The sequence below is a fragment of the Aspergillus puulaauensis genome, chromosome 2 (assembly GCF_016861865.1).
Source record: "Aspergillus puulaauensis MK2 DNA, chromosome 2, nearly complete sequence".
Lineage (NCBI taxonomy): Eukaryota > Fungi > Ascomycota > Eurotiomycetes > Eurotiales > Aspergillaceae > Aspergillus > Aspergillus puulaauensis.
Window position 1 is genome coordinate 2,184,642 of NC_054858.1, and position 24,768 is coordinate 2,209,409.

A 24,768-nucleotide genomic window follows, 5' to 3' on the forward strand; every position below is an offset into this window, starting at 1 on the left:
CTGTTCCAAAATATCTTAACGAAGTCTGCAGTTTGAGTCGGTCTTCTGCGATGCTGGAGAGGTATAGGGTTGGCTTTATATATTCCACCAGGGCGTACTGGACAATGGCCGTTGACCAGTGAGTGGCCAAAGAACGTGAATGAAGCAAACAAAGGCACTTTCAATGAATTGAAGGACATTATAATAACCCCAGAACAAGGCCATGGTAGTTAACAATCAATAAACGGTTCACAATTATGAATGGTCTAGCTGATCAGCAAGAAGCTAATCAACTAATAGTTGTTATCCGCTAACCAGGGTATGATCCAAACGGTAGTGATAGATTCCAACTTTTCAAGGCAGTTCCTAGTGATCGGGATGTCTATGATTGGTGCCCGTAGCGTATATCGATATTGTTTCTCCTGCTGTGCTGATCTGTGGAATTGCATATCCGAAGACTGGGTAAATACTGGCCACAAGACTTAAGTTGTGTAGGTTAATTAAAGAATGTGTATATATCGAACCCAAACTAGCCCTAACCGCATCCACCGCCACCTACGCAGTAAACCAAAGAAATAAACTAAAAATAATGCACAGCAACATGCCCATCCATCAACGCCGTCAAATCCTCAATAAAGCAACTCGCCACCACAGCCGAAACCCCAAACGCAATCGAGATATACCAGACCCTCGCAAACGCCCCCGCAAACGCCTCCACCACCGCATCATGCAGCATCCCCAATCCCTCCGGACTACTCACCATCTCCCCAACGCCAGAACTCACAATCCACTCCTTCCACGGCGTCGCCACAAGCGCAGGCATCATACTCCCCAGCGTCTCGAAATCGTACAGCCCAACCCGCAACGCGACAGGGACAACAGTGTCGTATGTATTCGCCGTCAGGGCGGCCGTGAACTGGGTGTAGAAGATACTCGTCCCGATGACCTGGCCGACGGCGCGGAGACAGGCCGTGAGACAGGTTGCCGTTGCGATGAGCGAGTCCGGGCAGATGACTGTGATGATGATTTGGTTTGGGATTAGGACGCCGCCGATGCCGAGGAGGCTGAAGATTAGGGGCGCCCAGGCTGTTGAGATGGCGTGCGGGTTTAGGGCGGCCATGCTGCCGATTCCTTTATTTATTTAATTAGTACTTAATGTACGTATTTGGTATGTTTAGAGGGGTGGACGTACCGACGACTTGGATGATGCAGAAGGAGGTCATGATGGTGCGGAGGTGGCCTTTGAACTGGGAGACCATGATTGCTGAGATTATGGCGCCGCCGGCGATACAGAAGCCGTAGGGCAGGGTTCTGATACCGAGCTCTGTTTGATCTGAGTTGTAGATGCTAACAGCTTCCAGGACCCAGAAGATCAGGATAGACACGTAGTTGATTCCCGCAAGGAGGATGACGATCATCAACGCCGTGAATGTGCGCGGATGCTGTAGTAGCGAACCAGGGAACATTGGATAAGGAGCGAAGAATTTCTCATATGCCAGAAAGGCAAGGAGCAGGGCGATTCCAAGGGTTAGGAATGAAATCACCCGGCCGGAGTTCCAGGGGTACTGCTGGCCGCCCCAGTTGATGCCCATGAGGAGGAGGATGAGGCCGCAGGTCATGATGAGCCCGCCGAGGAAGTCGATCCGTTTGACCTTTTGCTTCCACGTCAGGCCTGAGGCGTTCTTTAATGCCATTGGGGGCGGGTTGTAGAAGACGCCGATGATAACTGCGGTGATGAAGTTCCAGACTGCAATGAGACACGCGCAGTATCGCCAGTTGGACTGGGCGATTAGGGCTCCATAGAGTGAGCCTGGAGCGAAGGGGAAGAAGCTCGTCACGATGATGGCGATGTAGTATCCCCTGTGCATGGTTGGGACGATTTCCACAATTGCTGCAATGGCCATGAGTTCCTGCACTGCGATGCCGATTCCTGTAAAGGCCTGTCCGGCGAGGTATCCAGCTGCATTGGGGGTCGCAGCAGCCAGGATCATGCCGACCATCGAGGACAGAACACCGGCGATTGTTATCGTCTTCCGGCCGAACAAGTCTGCCAGCGACCCTGCAAAGGGCGCAATGACACCGGTGGCGATTTGCTGAGTGCAGAAGAACCAAACCAGCAAGTCAGAAGCACCAAAGTCTGCAGACACTCGGGGGATGATGGCGGCGAAGAGAAGCGGTTGGATCTGCGAGCCGACAAAGGCCATTCCGAAGCCGACGAGGATCATGATGAACTTGATGTCCGTGAGCTGGCGGTGTTAGCGGCGATGGCAGTTATCATTGAAAGCAATACCTTGGGTCTGTGACTCTCGCTGACGACAGAGTCCGTAGCTCTGCCCTCCACGCTGGCATTGTCGCACTGGACTTGGGTTTTGCCCCTGTCGCCCATGGCGAGGACTGTCGTGATAGTCTTGGGCTTCATAGCAGAAGTAAATTCAGATCAACGTCTAATTTACGAACCACGAGAGGCCTGAGCTCGGAAGCCAATTTATAACCAATTTATAACCACGGCCGGTAACCCTAACAGGGGGCATAAATATGCTGCTTTTTCTTCACCAAGGACTGCCGAATTGTTGCAGTGTCAGGCTGAAACAAGCAGTGGGAGAGCTTAAACTCGTATTGTTCCATCGTCTCGATCCATCAGCTCAGGGCAAGATCTGTGCGTGATCGCCAGACAGGCTGAAACAGAGCATGGGTTCCATCGTGAGACGTAAGATCTTACTCAAGCCAAGTGATATTCATAGCGTGCTGAAATATCGTCAGTATCCGATAACAACTGAAACAGTAATTGCAACAGGCATCCATCTACCGTTCTCAAAATGGCTCTTCTCGGTCGTTACAGCATGCGGCAGTCTCCTCTGGACGATATTTTAGGATAGAGGTCTTCGGGTCAAGTTGCTGAATTGAGTTGTTGATTATACTCTATATCTATACATGTCTATACTTTAATTTCCATCTTTCTCCCGTAACAACTCCTCAATATGGGCATTCAGCCAATACCCCTGTAAACCCTCCCTCCCCATCCCCTTGGCCCCCTCAATAACCCGCTTACACCCCTTCGCACCACAAGTACACTCAAACGGCTGATCCATCTCCCACTCGGAGCTCGGATAGAAGAACGTCAAGGCATCACCAACGTTCAGCGGCCGGTCATCAACAACACGCACCTCCATGCGCGCCATGTCGAAGTTCAGCGACGGCTCGCACGAGTGGTTGCAGAAGACCAGGTCCGAGTTTAGCTCGATGTGGCTGTCGCGCCCGGTCTGTACGGAGGTGTAGGCCTTTTTGCCGGGGGTGGCGGTGGTGATTTTGGCGAGCACGGCGCCGGCGGGGAGCGAGACTTCGGAGATGGCCCCGCTGGCGAAGGCCTTGGGGCTGCGGACGACGCGGATCAGACCGGGGTGGGTTGGTGTTGAGGCTGTTGAGGCCGGTGCCGCGGTGGGAGTGGGAGTGGGTGGGACTGCGATGGGCATTTTGACGGACAGATGGAATTAGAAGAGAATACAGAGGAATTGAGAGGGAATGACGAGTTTAAGAATTCAAGGTAGGTTAAGTTGAGTTGTACCGAGGAACGCAAACGGAAGCTCTATACCGCATTCCTCAGTGCTCCGATGCACTGTGGATCTCCTTCCATCCGAGGTATGATTGTTCCACATGTGAGTTGATTCAATTTACTGTACTTCTATAGCAAACAGCGCAAGTCGTCCCCATTCAGCCACCGCTCCAGATTGGCAGCAACCTCGTCGTACCAGCCGTGGATCTGCTCGTCGCCGTATCCCATGTGCGGCGTCAGGACGACTTCGCTGCGCCCGTCTGCCCCCCACTGCGTCGTGCGCCACGCACTGTCCACCCCCAGCGGCTCCGGCTCAAACACGTCCAGCGCCGCCCCCCGAATCCTCCCTGCACTCAACACCTCCAGCAGCGCCTCTTCATCCACCAAGCCCCCCCGGCTCGTATTCACCAGCAGACTGTCCTGCTTCATCGCACTCAACTCATCCCTCCCCACCACCCCGCGACTCCGCCCCGACAGCACATAATGCAGACTGACCACATCCGCCCGTCCGAAAAACTCCCTTTTCCCAGCAACAGCAGTAAAACTCCCCTTGTCCAGTCCTAGGGCCATTGCCCGCTCATCCGCTTTGTCCTGCGTTAAATTGGCCGACCACGCAATCACCTCCATCCCAAACGCCACAATCGCAATCCTCCCCACCGCCGCCCCCAGCTTGCCCAACCCCACCAGTCCCAATGTCTTCCCCCCCAGCGTCATCCCCAGCGACCCCTGCCACCCCCCGCTCTTAACCGCTGCATCGTCGCGAGGCACATGGCGCGCGAGGCCCAGAATCAGCGCCCAGGTGTGCTGGACGGTGGAATTCACCCCGGGCGACCGGGTCTCGGTCCCTGCGACCGGGATGCCGCGGTCGGCGCAGTAGGCTGTGTCGAGGGCGCGGTTGCGGGTGCCGGTTGTGAGGAGGAGTTTGAGGTTCGGGAGGCGGGAGAGGGTTTCTTTGGAGAGGGGGGTGCGTTCGCGCATGGCGAGGATTGCGTCGAAGGGGTGGAGGCGCTTGATTAGAGACTCTTGCTCGGAGGGGATGGAGGGGTTGAGGGTTGAGGGGAAGGAGGTGATGGTGATGCGGTCGCTGAGGTGGGTGAAGTGGGCGGGGGCGATGCCCTGGTAGTCGTCGAGGATGGCGAGTTTCATTGTAGATGAAGTATTGATGAAGATGAGATGAAGAAGTTGAAGGTAAGTTGTAAGTTGTATTTGTAAGTTGGAGAGACCCGGGAGTGTGTTTAACCGGGTCAATATATCAACAATTAAACATCACATATCAAATATCAACTATGCAATTCAATCTCGATAACCCCCGTTCCCAGCGTCGAGCTGCTGATCCGCACAATCCTCAGCCCTGGATGCACCGTCCTGACCAGCTGCTCGAACTGCTCTGCTGTCCGCTCCTGGCCATTAAACGCAGCCCACATGTTCATGTCGTTGAGTCTATTCCATCAATACACACTCTATAAGGTAGATATTGGACAACATACCTCACCATCCGCTCAAGCAGCGACCCCATCCCATCCGTGACAATCTGCTCGTTCACCACAATGCGATCCCCAGGCTTCAACGCCGGCACAATCGCCTGCAGGATGCGGCGGGCGTACTTGTCGCTCCAGTTGTGCAGGATCGCCCGCAGGAAGTAGACGACCTTCTTGTCCGGGATGACTTTCTGCTCCTCGAACATGTCTTTTGCTTCGAAGCGGACCCGGTTCTGCAGTTCAGCAGGCAGTGCAGCCTCTCCTCGTTGAATAACGGACCCGTAGTCCTGCACTATAAACTGCAGATGCGGATACCGTTTGGCAAGTTCGATACTGACATGGCCAACAGACCCAGCGACCTAAGTAGTCAGTACATGTTCACTTCCAATGTCCCAAGAGAGAAAGAAAGAAGTAGATACATCAACAAAAACCCCCTCCCCCAACCCCTCCCAATCCACCGCCTCGACAACCCCATCCGTAGCCGCAAACTCATACGACCCGGTCTGCTCCAACACAGCCGTAAACGCGCTCGGGCTGGCCTTGTCCCGATTCTCGTCGATATAGGCATACAGCGTCGACGCGCTGCCCGTTGCGGCATTGAACCCCGTCTCGTTGGGCTCCTCGCTGGACCCCCACTTCTTTAACGCCTCTGTGAGGTGGTACGAGAATCCGTACAACTCTTCGAAGCTGAATTTGGTTATCGCTGCGAGACCGGGGTTCGTGAGCATGGCTTTGGAAAGGCGGGTGTGTGAGACGTGGCCGGGCGAGGGTTGGCTGAAGATGTGGTGGTCTGTTAGGATGGCGAAGAGGCGTTGGATTGTTTTCTTGTCGAGATTATCTGTTTCTTTGGCTATGGCGTCGTAGGGTGTACTGCCCGTTACAGGGATTGAGGAGGCGAGGTTGAATGTTAGGATTGTGCGCAGGGTCGAGGCAACGTGGACCTGTATACGTCAGTGGAGTACTATATCAACTACGAGATCAACTACTGGGTTCATACATAAGTGCAGAGATCGAAGACGACACCGCTGTGGCCAGATAGTAAAGCGTTCATCTCGTTTGCTGCTTCGAGGACGGCCACGCGGGCTTGCTGGTACGTTTGTGCATTCTCGCCGGTGAGACTTGAAGGGTCAGGAGAGTCGGCGTCGAAGGAGAGAATGAAGTTATTCTCAGACGTGACTCCATCGATCACTTCTGCTGCAGCGGTGATTTTCCTCGCCAGGTCCACGATAGTACTAGTACTGGTACTCTGTGCCACGGGTATGCTTGGATCTGAGACAATTATACAGTAAACAAGCAGTCTCCTTATAGCCAGCCTGAATAACATGCACCCCGGCCTTCGGACTCCGAGGCGCGAGAAGTCTCAGCCAGACTACATTCAGTGATATCGAATAGACCCGACTTCACCACGGAACCCTTCACCACGGAACCCAACGAACACACCCCGCAGTGTCGGAAGCCGACGGCCATCTGCAGCTGGACGATCGGGTTCCTCATGACTGCATTGTCACACAGTGCCACCCCAGCACAGCCCTGGTGGGAGGCGAGATCTGCAGCATCCCTGCTGTCGGGATTCCACTGGCACGAACATGTCGGACGAACACCGCGACGCTCGGGCCCGGTGGTGGCTGCCTGAGTTAGGGCTGGCGATTGGCTGCGTTTTCGAGCTATACAGCTTTCAAACTATATTTGCAGACTCACGGTGTATATTCATGCACCATCACATGCCGATTCAGCTGGTGCCGGTACATATATAGCATATGGATGTCCTCGATATACGGTTGAAACCTTATCACTGACTTGTGAATCTCGACTGCTGACCTAGGACCGTGTCATCAATATGCGGACAATACTTTCCATCTTCCTGTTCGCCGTCAAAACAACAGCAAGCATCAACCTCACAGCCCTCTACTCCGGCCTCTCCCCCGCCGCCGAGATCATATACACCACCGATCCCGACTTCAACGAAACAACCCCCCGGTACACGATATACCGTCCACCCGCCTCCTACGGGACCATAATCCCCGCAACAGAGGGAGACATCCAACACATCGTCCGAACATCCGTTGCGAACAACATCCCCTTCCTCGCAACAGGCGGCGGCCACGGGATCACAAAGACCCTCGGCGACTTCCACTACACCGACACCGGCGTCACAATCGAGCTGAGCAAATTCAACACCGTCAACCTGAGCCCAGATAATGAGTACATCACCGTCGGCGGCGGCGCCAGATACGAAGCCGCGCACGAACCCATGTACAACGCTGGCAAAATGATGGCTATGGGGAATAGTCCGTGCGTGGGGATCGTCGGCGCAGCCCTCGGCGGTGCAGTCGGGATGTGGCAGGGATTATACGGACTAGGTATTGACTCGCTGGTTTCAGTGCGCCTGGTCACAGCGGCGGGGGAGTTGGTTTCTGTATCTGCGGCCGAGAACGCAGACCTTTTCTGGGCGATTCGCGGGGCCGGTGCGAATTTTGGTATTGTCACTTCGGCGACGTTTCGCCTGCATGAGGTCTTTAATGGTGGGGATGTCGCCATGACCTTCTTTCGATACCGCCCAGATCGGAATGGATCTGTCTGGCGTGCTTTAAAGGGATTCGATGACGATATGCCGGATTTGTTGTCGTTTAATGTTGCCATGACTATTGATCTGGAATCACGAGAGGTACATCAACCCTAACTAATCCCACCCGCTTTCGGTATTGACTATAAAAGCCCATCATAGCCGTCCAAGCAAACTACTACGGCCCCATTTCCGACGCAGAACCCTACCTCCAACCCTTCCACGACGCAGGCCCATTCAATGTCCAACAAATGACCCTCCCCTGGCCCGACCTCCAGTCCTACATGCACACGGTGGATCCCCGGAACTGCGCGCCGGGGCAGTACATGAACGAGTGGAGCATCTCGCTCAGGAATACAGACGTAGATGCCTATTTCGAGTACTATAACCAGCTCCATGCGCTGTGGGCGAGTGAGCAGCGATACACCGGGCAGACTGGGATTGCGCGGTTTCCGACTCGGCTTACGAGGGAGGTTGGGGATGGTGAGACGGCATATCCGCATAGGCGCGCGACTTCGCATTTGTATGGAAATCTCTACTGAAGAATGGCTGAGGCTAATGTGTTTAGACTGTTTGAGAATTTTTATTCTGATCCTGACCTCGACGGGAGTATTAACGTCTGGATGGCCGATGTAATGGATCTGTTTCAGGAAACGAGTGGGTTTGACGAGTTGCATGTGTATAGCAATTTTGCACAGGGGAATGAGGGACCTGAGGCGTGGTATGGGCGGAATCTGGACAGATTGAAGAGATTAAAGCGGGTTTGGGATCCGAATGGGTTGTTTAATTATAATAACCCTATCCCTGTGTAACTTCAATATGCTAGTCATAGGGCTTTGCATATGTCAATACTTCAAATATGAACCCTGTTAGTCTAGATGATCTATAAATGAACCAATATCTGGTATTTACAAAGTCGTAAAGGTCTTCGCAAACTCCTCAAAGCTCGATAATCTCCCACCAGACTTATTCACCAGCTCCACAGCTTCAGCAACCTTCTCTGCGGTGTCCTCTCCATAATATCCCGGCACATCAATGAAACTCATCATTGCCACCATCCGTCCCCCCTGCTCTTCACTCATGAACCCCTGATACACACTCTTCGGAATCTGCACATACTTCACATCCTCGCCAGACGTCTTCGAAATAATCCCCGCCATCTCATCAAACGAGTACAGAGACGACGACGCATAGATAGTCTTCCCATTACTCCCCTCCGGATCCTCAAGAAACGGAACAAGATACGCCCCCGAATCCCCCGCCGAATCAATCATCGGGATCTTCGTGCTCGGATCATTAATCCCCGCAATAGCAAAAGACCCATCCTCCTGTCTTCTCGGCGCCATAACAGTCGCCAGATTCTGCATGAACATCCCGGGGGCGATATACGCAGTGCCAAGCTTGAATGGCAGAGTGCGGAGATAAGTCTCAATCTCCGCTTTGACGTCGAACTGGTCAACCGGACCTCCATTCCAGAGATTGCTGCAGTGCACGGCTGTACTGAAAATGAAGAATTGAACCCCTGCAGCCACTGCAGCGTCTGCGACGGCCTTTCCCTGTCGGGTTTCGCGTTCCTTTAGGTCAGCCACGTACTGCGTTTCCGTGATGAGGATGACGGTGTGTGCGTCTTGCACTGCGGCTGGGAGGGTAGATGGGTCGTCGAGGTTTGCTTCGGTGATTTCAACGCCCTGGGCTGCGAGTGCCTGAGGCTTTGGTTTGCTGGCGTCGCGGGTTATTCCTCGGAGAGAGTATTTCTTGGAAAGGGTTGGGTGGGAGAGGATGGTGGTGAGGATGGAGTGGCCTTGTTGGCCGGTTGCACCGAAGACGACGAGCTTGGACATTCTGATGATTGTATTGTGTTGGAGTATTCTCTGAGTTATCTTGCAGATATTCAACTCATATCTCTATACCTTATATACAACTTAGTTTGGTGGAGACCGACGGGAAGCCGAGAGTGACGCCGAGAAGGCCGAGATCGGGCGGAGATAGCTGGAGACCGACCGGAGTTAAGAATCTTTCAATCGATCCAATATTTACTTCGCTCCAGCTCTTTCGAAAGCTGCAATTACACGTTCGAAATTAGTAGGCCTTGCAATGTCAATTGGTCTGCGCCCATCGTTGTCTCTTGCTTCAAAATCAGCGCCGATCTTCACCAGTTCCAGAAGAAGGTCTTCGTTGCCTATGTATCGTGATGCCATGTGGAGAACAGTACCCCCAGAACAATCTCTCGATCCCACATTTGCACCTCGATCAAGCAATAACCAGAAAGGTATAGTCCAATATCGGTTTCCAGACGCATAGAATAGTGGAGTTTTCCCCGATTTATCCGTTGATTCTATATCGGTACCTCGGTCAAGAAGTAATTTTACTGTACCGTGCCCCAAGTGTTGGACACCATGGGACAGCGGAGTTCTACCAACAGCGACAGATAGTGGGGTTCGCCCTTTATAGTCCCTGGATTCTTTATCTGCGCCTCGGTCAAGCAGGACCTTGATCGTTTCTTCGCCAAGGTGCCGTTCGGCAGCACAGGAAAGTGCAGTTCTCCCACGATCATCCCTTGATTCCAGAGCCGCGCCACTGTCAAGCAGGAGATCAATTCTCGGTATAGAGAGTGACAAAACGGCATGGAAAAGTGGGGTTTGTCCCAGAGAATCTCGCGATTCTGGATCTGCGCCTGATTTAAGCAAGAGCCTAATAACTTCAGGTGTTGATGCGTGAGATAATGGTGTTCGTTTGTCCTTATCCGATAAATCTGTTTCGGCCTTGTGTTCCAGCAGTATCTTTACGATTCCTTCGTGGCCTGATTCTGCCGCATGGCAAAGTGGCGTTTTGTCGTCCTCATCTTTGTAGTCCACGCTGGCGCCGAGCTCGAGAAGTAGCTTAACAGTGGCTAAAAAGCCGTTTTTCGTCGCGAACGAGAGGAGGGGTACACCCTTGACTTGTTTCTGATCCAAGTCGCTTCTCAAAGATGTGTCGAGCGTCAAAAGGACAAATGCTGCTTCATCGCCCCCGCCGATAAGAGCGGCATATAAAGGATGCCCGTATCGTTGACCCGAGTCGACTATTGGAGATCCCATAGAGCACTCCGTCGTAAGGAGCTTTGACCAATTGTGCTCCGCCAAGATGTACACTCTATCCGCAGATGAACTGTACCGGCGTACTTGATGTTTCTCAAATACATTATTCTTCAGGATCCAGGTCCCAGTTGGAAACTCTGCTAAAAACGGTTCCTGCAATATCCCATGCTCAGCTGCAATGTTTGCGTGGTGGAACACGTTCTGCACAGCATACTCAAGGAACGGGTAACTCCGAGATATAGCTTCCACAAGACGGCTCGCCTCGTGGGTTTTGGCTTGTGGAAGATCTTGGGAATGGGGTAGACGCGACGACAAATCAATATTCACGTAGTTCAAACAGCATGCTTTCAAGACGTCATGGCTGGGTCCTGGGGCAATGCTGCCAAATTCGAGATTGCTGAGGCCCTCATCCCGAAGGAAATCACGGACAGACTCGTGAATAAACTGTACGGTAGGGTTCTTTTTGGATTTCGTCAGTTCTGCGAGGCCTTTGGAAGAATCGAGCATGGATATTTTGAGAATTTCTTCGTCAATCTCCCCTTCGTCTGCTGTCCAATCTGCGAGGAACTCCGAAGACTCAGTTCCAGCCAGAATAGCAAAATAAAGCTCTTCTTGTGTCAAGGGGCGTTTTGCATATAAAATTCACTGTAGGCATAGTAGCGTTTTTGCCATATTATTATTGTCTCTTGTCAAGATATCCTTCAACAACGAATGCAATCCATTCGGTATCTCGTCTAGCCTTCGCTTGAGAGTATGAACGTGACCACGGGAATACTCCTCGTTCAGTATACGTACGACGAGCACTGCCCACAAGAAAATTCCTGATGATCGATTGATAATTTTTTCCTTTATCTGTGGAACCTGCCTGCCGCTCCCTACTTTGAGTTCCGCATTCACGTAATTGGAAATGTCCGTGTGGTGATCGCCCTGATTTTCCAGCACCAGCTCAACTTTATTCTCAACGGTAATATGAGGATAATGGCGGCTCGAAAAACAGACAAGGAGCCGAAGTCGGTTGGATGCTGCAATTTCGCCCAATTGTTCGAAGAACGATAACATATCTTGGACCTCCTCCTGTTTGCACTCGTCAAGGGCATCAATATAGCATATGACAGAGCGATTTTGAAGACCCTCAACCGCTGTGCAGAAGAGGTCCTTTAGTGTTTCGACAGTCCAATTGGGAGGATTACCGTGGCTAGCGGTCACTGACGATGTGTCGAATACTGCCTGTAGATCCGGCAGTTGTTCAAGTAGCTGCCAAAGAAGAGAACGATACATTCCTAGCACCGTCTTCTCCAAGGCCTCGCCACGAGCATTGAAGAAGAAACACAGAATATTCACGTCTCTCATCGTCTTTTTGGCCTGTGAGAAGGCAAATTTTACCAGTGTAGATTTACCTGCCCCTGGCTTCCCCTTTATCCAGAAGAATCCGTGATGTTGATCAAAACAGTCGATGCTAAGCCAGTCCTTATGCTCTTGACAATCCATCAGCCAATGACAAGTTTTTGCATGTGCCCTCTTAATTGTTGCGTGTCGGCTGTCCATCTGGTCGAACCTGAGCGACTCCATATAAATCCGCTTTTGTGCTGTCGACGTCTTGCAGTGTTGGGGTTCTATGTCGCGTTGGTTCTGGTGGTTCCGGTGGTTCTCGTCTTCTGTCCGTAGTTGCACTGGTCCACGCATAGGAATTTCTTGTTGTTCAATCCCCAAGGTAGGTTTGTAAGGCAGATATGAAAGAAGTTCCCTGGCACATATAGCTGCGGCTGCGGCTGCAAGAGGTTGGAATGTCTTATTCTTGTGTGAATCCGCGTAGTCACAGATGCCTTGAATAACAAGACAGGGCACCAAATTCACCACACCAGCAGCCTCCATCTCGAAACACAGAACGCCATCTAATTTAGAGCTGGTCCTGTCCCTGGTAGTACCATATTTTATTACCTGATTACCAGAAGCAACAGTACCGAAGAATATTTCTGTACCTCCAACCCGCGGTACCCGCTTCATTTTCATATCCTGGCGGCATCGGAAACACGTTTCTCCCCCAACGTGGTCGTAGGAGGCGTGGAAGAGGGTATCGACATTGGATGGAGGTTGGTAGGTTTTACTTGCGTCGATAGCATTCCTGGCAGCAGCAGGATTCGACTTCAGTTTCGACAGAGCCGTGAGCAGGTCGTGAGAGGGGGCGTTGAGAGAGCCGACACGCTGAAATCCACCGGGGATCGTCTTCCCAAAGTCATACTGGACAACTCCGCCGTATTGTCCATTTGGCTGGCTAATGACAACATCGCCAAGTCGGATGTCCGCCTGCTTACTCGGTACGCCCCCCGCTATACCCACGAGGAGAGCATTCTTCAGGTTGGGAAATGCAGCAAGCATTCTGGCTGTGGCGGCGGCGGCAGCATTTGTACCCATCTGCCCCGCAGGAAGACAGGTGATGACGATTTCATGGTTGTATATGCGACCAGTCGCGTATTCAGCCTCGTCGTACAGCTCATCCAGAACCTCTTTTGCTGCTGCATATTCGAGTGGGAGGGGGCAGATCCAGCCGATTGTGAAGTCTTCAGCTCGGGGCCGGTGCCGTTTCATCGTGGAGCGCTGTGCCTAGCAAGGAGCATAAGCGGTAAAGGCATTTGGCATGGTGAAAAAAAAAAAAAAAAAAAAAAAAGTGAGGAGAAAGAGCAAGAGTGAGATGGGAAGGAAGAGAGAAAAGAAATAGGGAGACAGCCTCGCCATGGATGCTGATCGGGCTAACCGCAAATGGCGTTTGCCCTGGATGCATACATAGCCACATCATAATGTCTTTCTATTGGATGGAAAGAATGTTTCATATTCTGCAGGTACATAGCCACAGTATAATGTACTCCTATTGGATGGAAATAACATTTCTTATTCTGCGCAATATGACAGTGTGGGCGGTGCTCAGCTTCCAAGTAGGTACCTTTGGAGGTCAAAGTGAAAGACTCTAGAGTCGTTTCTTCATCGAATATCGATATGAAGACCTCTGGTAATCAATACCGGTTGATAACAGATAGTTACCTAAGATGAAGTTTATATGAAGCAGGTTAAATATCACAGCTCCTTCGCTCCTTTCATACCAGTACACACCACCACTATTAGCGGAGTATGTCTGTCGCCGAGCCAGGCCGAGCCCTGATTCCTGCAAACGAGAGAAAATTATGTTTGTTTGTCAAAGTTACACAATGCCCAAATTGGACAGAGCAAACTTGGCAGCCATATAGACACTGCCCATATAAATCGCGTCGTACAAGCAAACAAACGTAAACTCAATCATCTGGTTATGAACACCATACCATATATACAGTCTAGATTACGTTATATACACCTATTCCTCCTCCAGCTCCGGCTGCGGTACATCCTCATCATCAACAAGAATATCATCAAAAGTCGCTGCCCGGTTCTTCAGTCGCATAGCCGCCTGCTCCTCACTCGACCAATCGCTAACAGACCTATCCAGCTCAATCGTCTTGCTCGCAAACTGCACCGCCAGCGTCGAGTCCCAGATCCCCTCGCGCCGATTACATATAGACAGCAAGTATAGCGCCTTCTGCTGCACATCCGGGTCCTTTGACCGCGTGGCCGTCAAGACAAGAGGCGGCACAACACCAAGAGAAAGCCCAAACGTCCGCTTCCGACTCGGATGATTCACTGCGCACCGCGCAAGATATCCCTCAGCCAAGGCCACAATGCTCGCAAAGTTATCATTATGCGGGCCCCATGCATCCGCTGGATCCCACGTATGTGCCGTCAACAGCATCGGCGAGAGCAAGAACCAAATCCGCAGGATATCTGGGTCCTGCCCATACTCCACCCCGTAACCTATTGGATCTCGCATAAACCTATCATGCAGCTCCTTCATATTCGCCTTGACATCGTTCTGTGGCGTTGTAATTGCCTCTCCTACTGGTTCGCCCTTTGCAACTGCTCGTGCTGAATCTAACATCCCATGCAGGATGTGGTTCCATAGACTATTCAACGCATCATGCACATCATCCTCCGGTCCAGGATCGCACGCTACAACCTCAAAGCTATCCTGCGGAGAGGTCATACTCAGACTACTCCCGCGCATCTCAATAAGCTGATTATCCAGCCTCGTAAACAGCGAACGCATCGTCCGTTTCGGGACCAGAGATCCCGTGCGCGGATCTGACTCGTACTCACGCAGTAAATTTAGCCCAGACCGCATATGGATAATCGCAGCCTGGTTCGACCCCCGCAGACACTCAAAGCAAGCAAAGAAAATACACGAGATGAGGATCAGATCCGGCTGTGCCGAGGCCGGTCCGCGCGCGTGCAGAATGACCCTGTCCTGCAGGAACCGCAGGGCCTTGCCGTACTGCTGCATTGCGAACTGGGTCATGGGGCTCCAGGAGCCGATCGCGGAGGGGTCGTCGTACTCGTAGACCTGCTGGATTGCGCCGAGGGCGATAACGGCGTGGGCGAGGACGTCGTCGCGGTGTGCGGCCTGGAGAACGGGGCGGGAGAAGTGGATGGGGAAGCGGGAGCGCATCTGGGCGAGGAAGAAGTCCAGCGAGCGCTTTTCGGCGCCGGTGGTGGCGAAGCTGGCGCGCGGGGTGTAGACGACGATGCGCAGGCTGGATTTGGGGTCTTGGGGGCTGCTGGTGCTGTAGCTGCAGTCGCGTTTAGAGCGGGTGCAGTTGCGACAAGTGGGCTTCGCCTCGTCGCATTTTATCCGGCGGGCTCTGTCCTTTAGTTAGTGGATGAAGCAGGTATTGCGTAAAGGGGTGATAGCGTACTTGCAGACAATGCAGCCCGTGCGGACTTTTGTTGAGCCTACACGGATGTGCTTGGTGTCCATCGTGGGATGGGATGGTGAGGAGTTCAGGTGAGCATCAGACTTGGGGCCATAAGTTAGTTAGTTAGCCGTTAGTTAACTAACTAGTTAATTATTTTATTCTTATTAAGACGCAGGACCGGCCCGAATTGCGACACAGAGCATGAAGATCAGCCGCTGCCGATTGGCTGGTGTGCCATACTAAAGTAGTCTGGGTGCATTCTAGACTATATATATACAGGCTGTTATACAGACTATTTACAGTACTATATCTATAGTTATGTTATTCAGCTGAGAACCCAAACCCACTCGATTCACCCCGCCCATGCATCTCATCCGACTTGCCCACACTCAGCCTCTCATACTTGCGCAGCATATCGTTAATCCCCGACGCCGCATGCGCCTGCCACCCCCCATCCAAACTCCCAATATACTCGCCCTCGTCGCACAACCGCTGCAGCCCCTCCGCATAGTGATTCCAGCGCCCCGGAATCTCCGGCGCCGTATTCTTAAAGAACAGCTCGTCCAGCTCCTCGGGAACCTTCACCGAACTCTCCCACTTGCCGCACTGCAGCCGGAATTTCACCGAGTGCCGGAAGATATGGAACAGGTGCATACCGACGGGCGAGCGCGCGGCAAGTATCGAGAACGCGCTGGTGAGGGAGAGGAAGTCGTGGTCGAGCAAGTTGAAGGACTGCTGCTCCAGGAAGGCGAACAGGGCCAGCAGGATGGCGTACATCGCGAACTGGTGCGCGCGCTCCATGCCGTATTCGTCTTTGTGCAGGCGTGCGAGGGAGGCGATTTCGCGTGCTGATGAGAGTGCTATTTTGAGGGCCCCAGCGTCGGCGACTCGGGTTGAGGGCTCTTGGGCTACCTGTCCGGTCATTGTGTTGAATGGGGGCTTGCCATCGAACCAGTCGCAGTAGAGGTTTATGAGCAGTGCGTGGTATCGCATCCTGAATCGTTTAGCCAGAGAAGAAATGGGAAGATGCGGTATACAAACAGGAGTAACAGTATATGTGGTGCCGGCCTCTCTCTCGGCATAAACGTCGCTGGCAGGTTGGCCTCCCACTGTCGCAGCTTTTTATATAGATCCAACTTCTGCTCTGGTGTATTCCCAACGGGATCAGATCCTGGGCTCAGCGTCCGCGACATATCCCGAGCAATATACGACAGATGGCACGCTTCATCAAACGCCTGGCTCAGCCACGTCGGTCTGTCCGGTATATTTAAAGGGTATGCAATCCACATATCTGTTGGCTTCGACGCATCACGGTCAATCCGCTCAATACTAACATCAGTAACCAGGCTGGGCCGCAGGAAATTCGTATGCACAATCGTGTCGATCTGGAACAACCCCCACGCAGTCCGCTTCACAGACGAGATCATGTCCTCGGACATAAACGAGCGGTTCAGGTTCAGCTCGGGGCGGTTAATGATTCCCAGCGCCTCTGCCATTTCAATCGCCTGGTTGAGCATGGTATACCCGTTATCGTCATCTCCCACCATGGAATATCTGCAGGGCGTGAGCTCAAACTGGAAGACATACGGGTAGTCTAATCAGGCAGCGCACCTTTCGTACAGCAGCAGCGTGGCTTGCAATGTCGCCAGCCGCACGATGGATCCTTTCTCGAAGCGGTTGTTCTGCATGTGTCTCTCGGCTTCTGCGAGGAAGTCCGTGCCTTTCGTCTTCACGTCCCCGGGCACCGTATACGCCTCGGAGTAGTGTGAATAGTGCTATAGTCCGTTAGCTACTCTATATCCGATCACTCACTCACAGACCAAGACATACACAGGCATTGGCAAGAAGAGCATTAACAAGATACGGGTTACAAAAGTCCGACTGCAGATTCCCCGCCTGCATATGTTTAATCAGGATATCGCGGTCCGCAAACGCATAAAACGGATAATCCCATGTAAAGTAAAGCGAAATTAAATGCGACACCAGCGCATCGTCGTCCGTAACCGTCGTCCACGGCTTCGCGGGTACTTTCACCGGCGCAGAATCACACAGGTAGTGCACATCCATGACCTTGGACCGGAGCGGTGGCGCCCCGCTCTCGATTTCGTATCCAGCCCTCAGTCTCACCTCTCGCAGGGACTCGCTCGATGCTATTTCTGGTGTTGGTAGGCCCTGTGATATCTCGTCAAGATAGCAGCGCGCTTCTGGGAATGTAGCGCCATTCCGGACCAGTTCTAAGAACGGCTGGAGGCCCGCTTCGTCGGTCATTTGGATCAGCCGGAATACATCGCTGAGCAGTTTCTTATGGTACTCGGGGTCCGTCTGGATGCCGTCAGGCTGTGCGCCATGCTCGGCCAGGCGATGGCGGCAGTTCCGGCAGGGTGCCATGCCGGAGCAGCGCTGGGCATACTGATTAAAGGTGACGCAGCCGTCCTGGTCGCCTGTTTCGAACATTGTGCGGCGTCTGGTCTTTGAACTGTAGACGGGCAATCCATGAAGATATTAATAGAGAAGATCGAGGCCATCCGGTTTGACAATCGGTGACATCAACAACGCCTCTTGTTCCTGTCACGTGTGACGCTGCTATGACGCAGTCTGCCATAAGTAGTTACAATGGGATTCTACCTGGAAATTGTGTTTCAGGTTCACATGGAGAAATACCCGAGGCTCTCTGTTCCCGCTGTACTCTATTTAAGGTTATCTCCAGAATGCGTAGCCAGCTTCGTCGTTTGTTGTGATCGCCAAGCCCTATACAAGATCGGGCGATGAGCAATGATCTCATAATCTAAAATCTACCTCGCCACCGTCTAGGATATCCACTATAATTGCCCGGTAATAACAACAATTATAAAATGAACCAACATCAACTCTGTCGCAATTCATTAGCATATATCCGGAAACTGACCTGATCCGAGCGGATATGCTCAGATTTTAGGGTTTTACATTCTAAACGACTTTCAAGCAGGCGGGTGTATACCAGGAGTCTGGCAGCAGCTCAACAAGATCCTAAACTTACCGGGACCATATTCCGATGGACTGACAGCAAAATAGATCCGTGGGATCTCATTGGCGCGGAATTTGCTGCTTCTTGATTATACGGCGGACGACACGTGGTTCCGCCATTCCCGGGCGCGGAGCTTAATAGCACTACATCTTTTACACAAGGCGAGCCTATTATTCCCAAATACTCCGTACGCGTGATTCACTTGGTACTGGCAGGTTGCTGTCTCGGGTTACACAATGGTGCGGGTCTGTGGAACAAACGTGACAGCTCAAGCCCTAAGCCATCTTCTGTCCTCGTTCAGCCCTTGTTTACATGTACAACAGAGTGCACAATGAAGAGCAGGACTTTGATGAATATGGAAACCCATAATTGACGAGTTCGTTCCGAGTCCTCGCCTGCTTGGCTCGGACTTAACCCCGAGTTGGTCCTTCGGCCTCCGAACCTGGTCGGGTCTGGCACTACAGAGTACTAACTTATGTATACCAACGTTCTGGCCACGAGCATCCCCGTACAAAGTATGTCAACGCATACTGGGAGAAGCTCTGGGTAGTCGTCATCGCCAATGCCCTTGCAGGAGTACTCAAACCAGGAGCGCCCGACCGGGACATAGAATTCGTCACGACAGTTTTGGCCCCATGCTGGGCGAATAAGATAGTCTGCAGCGCACAAGCTCGACTTGAACGGGGCGCACTAGTGCTCACTGCCTCTTCTGCAGACGTTTTGGTGGGGACGTCACTCAAGACACAGCCTCCCAATTCCATTCTCCCCGAGTTATTTATCCTTCGCCCGTGCTGCCCAACATAATATCACCTTTATTTTAACTACTGTTGAAGGTTACCCAGAGTATATTGTTGTTTATTAACTACTGTATGTTCAGTGTCTATCTTCCGTACTTCCTTAGCACAGCTAACTCACTTCAAAGACAAAAAGCAACCATGGGCGAAGACATAAAACTCCAACCACCTGCTCAAGCGCACACAACAGCACCCCTACCCTACGACTACGAAGCCCAACAAGCCTACCCAGTCAAGAACAAAATCCGAACATGGGAAGACACACGCCGTGAATGGAAACATGGATCTAAGGCAAGGGTTGTCCAGTACTATCTCGCATATTTCTTGATTGGCCTTATTTCGGGGGCGATTGTCGGCATTATCATTGGTCTTGTTCTTCGGTATACATGATTTGGTTGGATTTGGGGCGTCTGGTGTATTTTTAATTACGGGTTATGATATCCTTGCCAATTTTATGACTACTTTATGCTCTACCGGTCGTTCCTTCCTGATGTCTTCGATACAGCCTGCTACCTGACAATACCGAGAATTCCCATGATCCCATCGCAAAGCCAAACTCATCACGATGCGTCCCTTGAAATTGATCCACCTGCTTACTTTGAGCTTGACACCGTCGGTCGCCCTATCTCAGCCTGAGGTCATCACTCGGGATGTCTGCATCCTCGGGGGTGGTGGCACCGGTAGCTATGCCGCTGTGCAGCTCAAAGAACGGAATCATTCAGTTGTTGTCGTGGAGCAGAAGAACCGACTGGGAGGCCACTCAGATACGCTATATCTACCCACCGGCGAGTACATCGACTATGGAATACGCGCCTATTTCAACGACAAATCAGTCCGGGATTTCTTCAACCAGCTGAACGTTGACTACGAACTCTTCAGGCCCGGCGCAATCTCTACCCAGTATGTCAATCTTCGGACTGGTAGGAGAGTAGATTATAACATTGACTTACTGGACACGATTCGGGGCATGATTCGGTATCGCGCGGCGCTTGAGCCTTTTGACTACCTCAGTACTGGTGCATACTACCTCCCAGACGAGGTTCCAGAGGCGCTGCTCCGGCCGTTCAGGGAGTTTGTCGAAGAGCACAGTCTGCAGGGCGCGTTGGAGCTGATATACACTTTTACCGATGCGCTTGGTGACATTCTTGCGACGCCACTGCTATTCGTGATACAGCTCTTTGGAACCTCGCACATCAACGCCCTGCTCCAGGGGCCGTACATCAGACCGAAAAATGGAACCGCTGCGATCTTCCGTGCGGCAGCGAGTTATATTGATGAGTATCGCAATATTCTCTACGAGGCGAATGTCACTCGGACCATTCGAAATTCCAACGGCGTTGAACTCAATGTCGACACTCCTGGAGGCAGCAAGCTCATTCGGGCAAAGAAACTCCTTGTCACCTTCCCCCCAATACTCCAAAAGCTCCAGGGATTCGACTTGGATCAGAATGAACTCTCCATATTTTCCAAGTTGGTGCATGTGGCCTACCATGCTGCTGTCCTTAACAACACTGGCATTCCGGATGGGCTTAACATTTTCAACATGGACCCTAACAACCAGCCTGGTAGCCTTCCTGTTGCCCCATTTGAGTGCATCCTGGATTATTCTGGTGCTCCTGGCTATTACAGAACAAGGATTGTGGGAGCAGATAATTTCACAGAGGTCGATTCCAGACAGCTCGTCCTCGACGACCTGCGGCGCATGGGCGATGCAGGCACGTTCCCAATACATGAAAGCCCTGATATCGTCGCATTTGCGTCTCACACGCCAACCTCAGTGACGGTTTCGGTTGACGACGTACGGGATGGGTTCTACAAACGGCTGAACGCACTGCAGGGACAGCGCAGCACTTACTACACTGGCTATTCGTTTTGTACAGATTACTCGGCCCAGCTATGGAACTATACCCGCAGCATTGTGGACATGGTAGAATCAGAGCTGTTCGATTAGTACAAGAGGCGTATTACTCTGGTTTTGAATGTGCATGTGCTACTAGTAGTGAATATCTGTCCTATCTGCCAGCTGGCCTTTGCGCATTGGGATGTGAATCAGGGCGTGGGTGTAATACTAAAGTTGACTCATACATATTCACTCTATAAAAAGATTCTGCAGCTCAGTCACTCTATCATATTATAATTTGCCTCTGGCGAGTGAATATCACCGACTTGGCCGGACATAGCGCCAATATCAACAGGGCTGCATTGGTTCCTGCAAATAGAATTGTCTGGGCCAATCGAAGCAAATCAAAGCCTGCAGCAGTCAGAAGACCGACAGGGACTGAAAAAGCTGACTGGCGCAGATTCTGCAGCGCGTGAATATCGCGCTGCCTCAGGCTCTTTCCTCCCAGCCATATATAACACAACGTCACCAAGTCACACACGTCCTCCCCATTGCATCTCCGTCAGACCAACCCATCCCACATCTTCTCTCCCTTTCTTCGGGGTCAGTACTGACAAGGATGGCTCTTACAAACCTGACAGCCTCGGCCTTGGGGGCACGATGCACCGGCCTCCAAGCCCCTGTCATCCCGGACGCCGAGGTGCTCTGGATATCTTCAAACCCAGTCCACGATTTCACTTATCCTCCGGTCATAGACATCACTGGCGAGACGCCGCCGGGCCTCGACGGGGACATTCCCAAACTGAATTTCTGCAATGTGTCGGTTGCCTTGACTCACCCCGGCGAGAACGACACCGAGTTCATCTCTGTGTGGCTTCCTGCCCACCGAGGATGGAATCTTCGATACACTGCAACTGGAGGTGGGGGCATTGCAGCTGGATACGATTTCAACATGGTTGCTCCCCTCGCCGCCGGATTCGCGACTTCGTCCAGCGAGGCTGGACTGACCCTCAACCATACTGTCGACCCTCAGACCGGCACTTGGGCATTGAATGAGGATGGATCGCCAAACGAGGCCCTGTTCGTCAATTTTGGCTGGCGCTCTATTCATGATATGTCTGTCGTCTCTAAGGATCTCATCAAGCAATTCTACGGCATCGGTCCGCATTACTCATACTGGACTGGTTGTTCGCAGGGTGGGAGACAAGGATATGCAGCAGCAGCAAAGTATCCCAAGGACTTTGACGGTATTCTCGCAGCTTCACCGTCACTCGGCGAGGAGTATGTTGGTCCCACTACCTTTTGGCCTGTTGTTGTCATGCACAACGAAGGCGAGATTGTGCCTTCTTGCGTCTTTGACAAATACCAGTCTGCCATCATTGAAAAGTGCGATCCACTCGACGGCGCAAAGGATGGTCTCATCTCCGATTACGATCTGCTGAGATCCTGTCCTAAGGAGTTTGACTCTTCCAGTCTCGTTGGAACGGTTGTTTCCTGCAAACCAGTGGGCGATATAACCATAACTGCCAGACACGCAACTATTGTCAGGAAAATCCTCGAAGGCCCGCGCAATAGTGATGGCACGGAGCTCTGGTTTGGTACTGCACCCGGCGCAAACTTCTCCGGCGTCGCAGGGACTGTCTACCACAACGGCAAATGGATACCCAGGCCCTTTCCCCCAGGTGCAGCGTGGCTTAAGAGTGTCATCGTCCCTAAGATGACCGACATCACCAAGATGAGTTACACGGAGTTCTTCGACGCCTTCGACAAGTCAGTCAAGCTCGGCGGAGCATATATCGGCGACGAATACCTCGACCTTTCTGCGTTCAAATCAGCCGGCGGAAAACTGCTGAGCTGGGTTGGGCTTGCGGACCAATTCATCCCGCCTTCACATCTCCTTCATTTCCACGACGACGTTGCAGCGAAACTTGGTGGCCAGTCTGCCGTTGATGATTTCTACCGCGTCTTCACTGCCCCCGGTGTCGGGCACTGTGGAGGTGGTCATGGGCCTCAGCCGGTACTGCCCATGCGCGCGCTGGTGGATTGGGTGGAGCGCGGTAAGGCGCCTGAGACCCTGGCAGGGAAGACTCTCATCCGCAGTGCACACGAGATGACACGGGATCTGTGCATGTATCCGAAGAGGCCTGTTTACAAGCAAGGCGATCTATATCGATCGGCTAGTTTTACGTGTGAGGAGCCGAAGATGAAACCTACAGAGCCGAAGGAGAAGCCTACAGCGGCGAGTGGGGAATCGGATGGAAAAGACTCTAGTGCGGGTGCCCTGCGTGCTGCGGGTTGGTGGTACATTGTTCCTTGTGTGGCTCTGTTCGTTGTGTCGAGTCTGGTGTAGTACTGAGTAGCCCAAGTCGGCGTTATGGAGTTGCGGTTACGGATGTATTCATGGTGGTCAAAATTGTATTCTAGTTAACTATATTGTACTAGATTATGGCACGGTGTATCCGTGCTATCTGAACGAGTGTGAAGAAACTGTACTTGACACAGTAAATGAATATAATCCAAGTCACTGCATCCCTCCCCTGCTGCCTGATTCGCGTCTATAAATACCCCCTCCCGTCGTCTCCTTGACATCCCTTCTCCTACTCAATCTAGCCCTCTTTGGTTTCTTTAGGCTGTCTGTCCCGATGGTCGTCGTTCGGGTTTTCTATCCTCAACCCGAGGATACTCCGAACATATATACACCCTAGAAATGAAAACGCCCTAACCCAGGCCCATCGTTTCCCCCTTTACCCATCTTCCAACTGTCTCCGGCAGGCGACGTTCTGGTGTATTTGTTCATCGGACATACAGGAGATGCCAACTCCAGCATTGTCATCTCTCTGATCGACTGCTCGTGGGTCAGAGCTCCATTGCCTCCACCGAACCTGGTTCTCCCGGTTCTCGCCCCATTCCGCCTTGTGGCTCTATCTGGTGCAGACCATGCGCGGGTGGTATATCAGACAGACAGACCAAGCTATGACAATCAAGGCATACCCAATCGAGTCGGGTTCTTTTACCAGGGATTCAGCGATGCGGTAGCTACACGGGCTCAAGTAGACCAGCCAGGTCTATTGAGGGATCCAATAGCGCGTCGGACTCAGCGTTGATTCAATCAGGCTTCCTATTGAACAGGTGCAGCGTTGCACCCGGTTCTCTCCTCATCCGAAAATGCACTCCGAGGCAGATACCTGAATAGGTGGAGTTTTTACCGTGGGACTTGGTGGGCGGTTGTGCTGGCTTTCAATGATATGGCAGCGTTATCCCCCAGATATGCTCCAGCTTTCGACGCAGTCGTATTTAGGGAATGCCGCCGCCTTATCTATGGGATAACAGACTGTCCTGCTACAATGGTAGCATTCAAAATGTCCCCAGTCGACCGGCCGGTCTGGGACATAGCACCGTACATGCACGTACAAGATGTGCCACCACATCCATCATTCTTTACCTCCGGAAACCACCATGATGGTTGAGAGTCGTGTTCCTGGATACACTCTGGACCGAAAGTACCGTGAGACAGCTATTTCACCAAACGTACATGGCTGCGGCGGGGTGGTCAGCGAAAGACTCACTTCCGGAAGATACCACCCTCCATGGCATATCTATATCGATTTTTGGTAAGCTTCGAGCACAGCTGAAAACGCAGTATAATACGCTCTCTTAGGAAGACTACCTGGTCTGCTTCAAGGAGGCTTAAGCGGTATTTTGTGGGCG

General features: G+C 52.2%; 13 protein-coding genes across 13 annotated transcripts; 4 read left to right on the forward strand and 9 right to left on the reverse strand.

The window, feature by feature from the left end:
• Positions 1 to 559: 559 nt before the first annotated feature.
• Positions 560 to 2,398, reverse strand: APUU_20908A (uncharacterized protein; the record flags this gene model as incomplete). Its single annotated transcript, XM_041699602.1, has 3 exons — positions 560 to 1,110; positions 1,172 to 2,225; positions 2,270 to 2,398. The coding sequence occupies 3 exons, from the start codon at positions 2,396 to 2,398 to the stop codon at positions 560 to 562; spliced, it is 1,734 nt and encodes a 577-aa protein (XP_041552670.1).
• Positions 2,399 to 2,921: 523 nt separating this feature from the next.
• On the reverse strand, positions 2,922 to 3,449 carry APUU_20909A (uncharacterized protein; the record flags this gene model as incomplete). Its single annotated transcript, XM_041699603.1, has 1 exon — positions 2,922 to 3,449. The coding sequence occupies one exon, from the start codon at positions 3,447 to 3,449 to the stop codon at positions 2,922 to 2,924; it is 528 nt and encodes a 175-aa protein (XP_041552671.1).
• Positions 3,450 to 3,658: 209 nt separating this feature from the next.
• Positions 3,659 to 4,675, reverse strand: APUU_20910A (D-2-hydroxyacid dehydrogenase family protein; the record flags this gene model as incomplete). Its single annotated transcript, XM_041699604.1, has 1 exon — positions 3,659 to 4,675. The coding sequence occupies one exon, from the start codon at positions 4,673 to 4,675 to the stop codon at positions 3,659 to 3,661; it is 1,017 nt and encodes a 338-aa protein (XP_041552672.1).
• Positions 4,676 to 4,809: 134 nt separating this feature from the next.
• Positions 4,810 to 6,501, reverse strand: APUU_20911A (uncharacterized protein; the record flags this gene model as incomplete). The annotated part of the gene is made up of 5 exons (XM_041699605.1): positions 4,810 to 4,969; positions 5,017 to 5,366; positions 5,427 to 5,948; positions 6,005 to 6,276; positions 6,336 to 6,501. 5 exons carry the CDS (start codon positions 6,499 to 6,501, stop codon positions 4,810 to 4,812), a joined length of 1,470 nt encoding a protein of 489 aa, XP_041552673.1.
• Positions 6,502 to 6,844: 343 nt separating this feature from the next.
• fmqD (FAD-dependent monooxygenase fmqD) lies at positions 6,845 to 8,382 on the forward strand (the record flags this gene model as incomplete). Its single annotated transcript, XM_041699606.1, has 3 exons — positions 6,845 to 7,672; positions 7,723 to 8,093; positions 8,139 to 8,382. 3 exons carry the CDS (start codon positions 6,845 to 6,847, stop codon positions 8,380 to 8,382), a joined length of 1,443 nt encoding a protein of 480 aa, XP_041552674.1.
• Positions 8,383 to 8,478: 96 nt separating this feature from the next.
• Positions 8,479 to 9,411, reverse strand: APUU_20913A (NmrA/HSCARG family protein; the record flags this gene model as incomplete). The annotated part of the gene is made up of 1 exon (XM_041699607.1): positions 8,479 to 9,411. The coding sequence occupies one exon, from the start codon at positions 9,409 to 9,411 to the stop codon at positions 8,479 to 8,481; it is 933 nt and encodes a 310-aa protein (XP_041552675.1).
• Positions 9,412 to 9,603: 192 nt separating this feature from the next.
• Positions 9,604 to 11,154, reverse strand: APUU_20914A (uncharacterized protein; the record flags this gene model as incomplete). Its single annotated transcript, XM_041699609.1, has 1 exon — positions 9,604 to 11,154. The coding sequence occupies one exon, from the start codon at positions 11,152 to 11,154 to the stop codon at positions 9,604 to 9,606; it is 1,551 nt and encodes a 516-aa protein (XP_041552676.1).
• A 135-nt stretch (positions 11,155 to 11,289) lies between these two features.
• On the reverse strand, positions 11,290 to 13,441 carry APUU_20915A (uncharacterized protein; the record flags this gene model as incomplete). The annotated part of the gene is made up of 2 exons (XM_041699610.1): positions 11,290 to 13,248; positions 13,400 to 13,441. 2 exons carry the CDS (start codon positions 13,439 to 13,441, stop codon positions 11,290 to 11,292), a joined length of 2,001 nt encoding a protein of 666 aa, XP_041552677.1.
• A 549-nt stretch (positions 13,442 to 13,990) lies between these two features.
• On the reverse strand, positions 13,991 to 15,484 carry APUU_20916A (Zn(II)2Cys6 transcription factor; the record flags this gene model as incomplete). The annotated part of the gene is made up of 2 exons (XM_041699611.1): positions 13,991 to 15,368; positions 15,423 to 15,484. 2 exons carry the CDS (start codon positions 15,482 to 15,484, stop codon positions 13,991 to 13,993), a joined length of 1,440 nt encoding a protein of 479 aa, XP_041552678.1.
• A 259-nt stretch (positions 15,485 to 15,743) lies between these two features.
• APUU_20917A (transcription factor domain-containing protein) lies at positions 15,744 to 17,876 on the reverse strand (the record flags this gene model as incomplete). Its single annotated transcript, XM_041699612.1, has 4 exons — positions 15,744 to 16,416; positions 16,464 to 16,976; positions 17,034 to 17,197; positions 17,253 to 17,876. 4 exons carry the CDS (start codon positions 17,874 to 17,876, stop codon positions 15,744 to 15,746), a joined length of 1,974 nt encoding a protein of 657 aa, XP_041552679.1.
• A 1,485-nt stretch (positions 17,877 to 19,361) lies between these two features.
• APUU_20918S (uncharacterized protein) lies at positions 19,362 to 19,610 on the forward strand (the record flags this gene model as incomplete). Its single annotated transcript, XM_041699613.1, has 1 exon — positions 19,362 to 19,610. One exon carries the CDS (start codon positions 19,362 to 19,364, stop codon positions 19,608 to 19,610), a length of 249 nt encoding a protein of 82 aa, XP_041552680.1.
• Positions 19,611 to 19,785: 175 nt separating this feature from the next.
• Positions 19,786 to 21,171, forward strand: APUU_20919S (uncharacterized protein; the record flags this gene model as incomplete). Its single annotated transcript, XM_041699614.1, has 1 exon — positions 19,786 to 21,171. The coding sequence occupies one exon, from the start codon at positions 19,786 to 19,788 to the stop codon at positions 21,169 to 21,171; it is 1,386 nt and encodes a 461-aa protein (XP_041552681.1).
• A 508-nt stretch (positions 21,172 to 21,679) lies between these two features.
• APUU_20920S (uncharacterized protein) lies at positions 21,680 to 23,410 on the forward strand (the record flags this gene model as incomplete). Its single annotated transcript, XM_041699615.1, has 1 exon — positions 21,680 to 23,410. The coding sequence occupies one exon, from the start codon at positions 21,680 to 21,682 to the stop codon at positions 23,408 to 23,410; it is 1,731 nt and encodes a 576-aa protein (XP_041552682.1).
• Between the last annotated feature and the right edge of the window lie 1,358 nt (positions 23,411 to 24,768).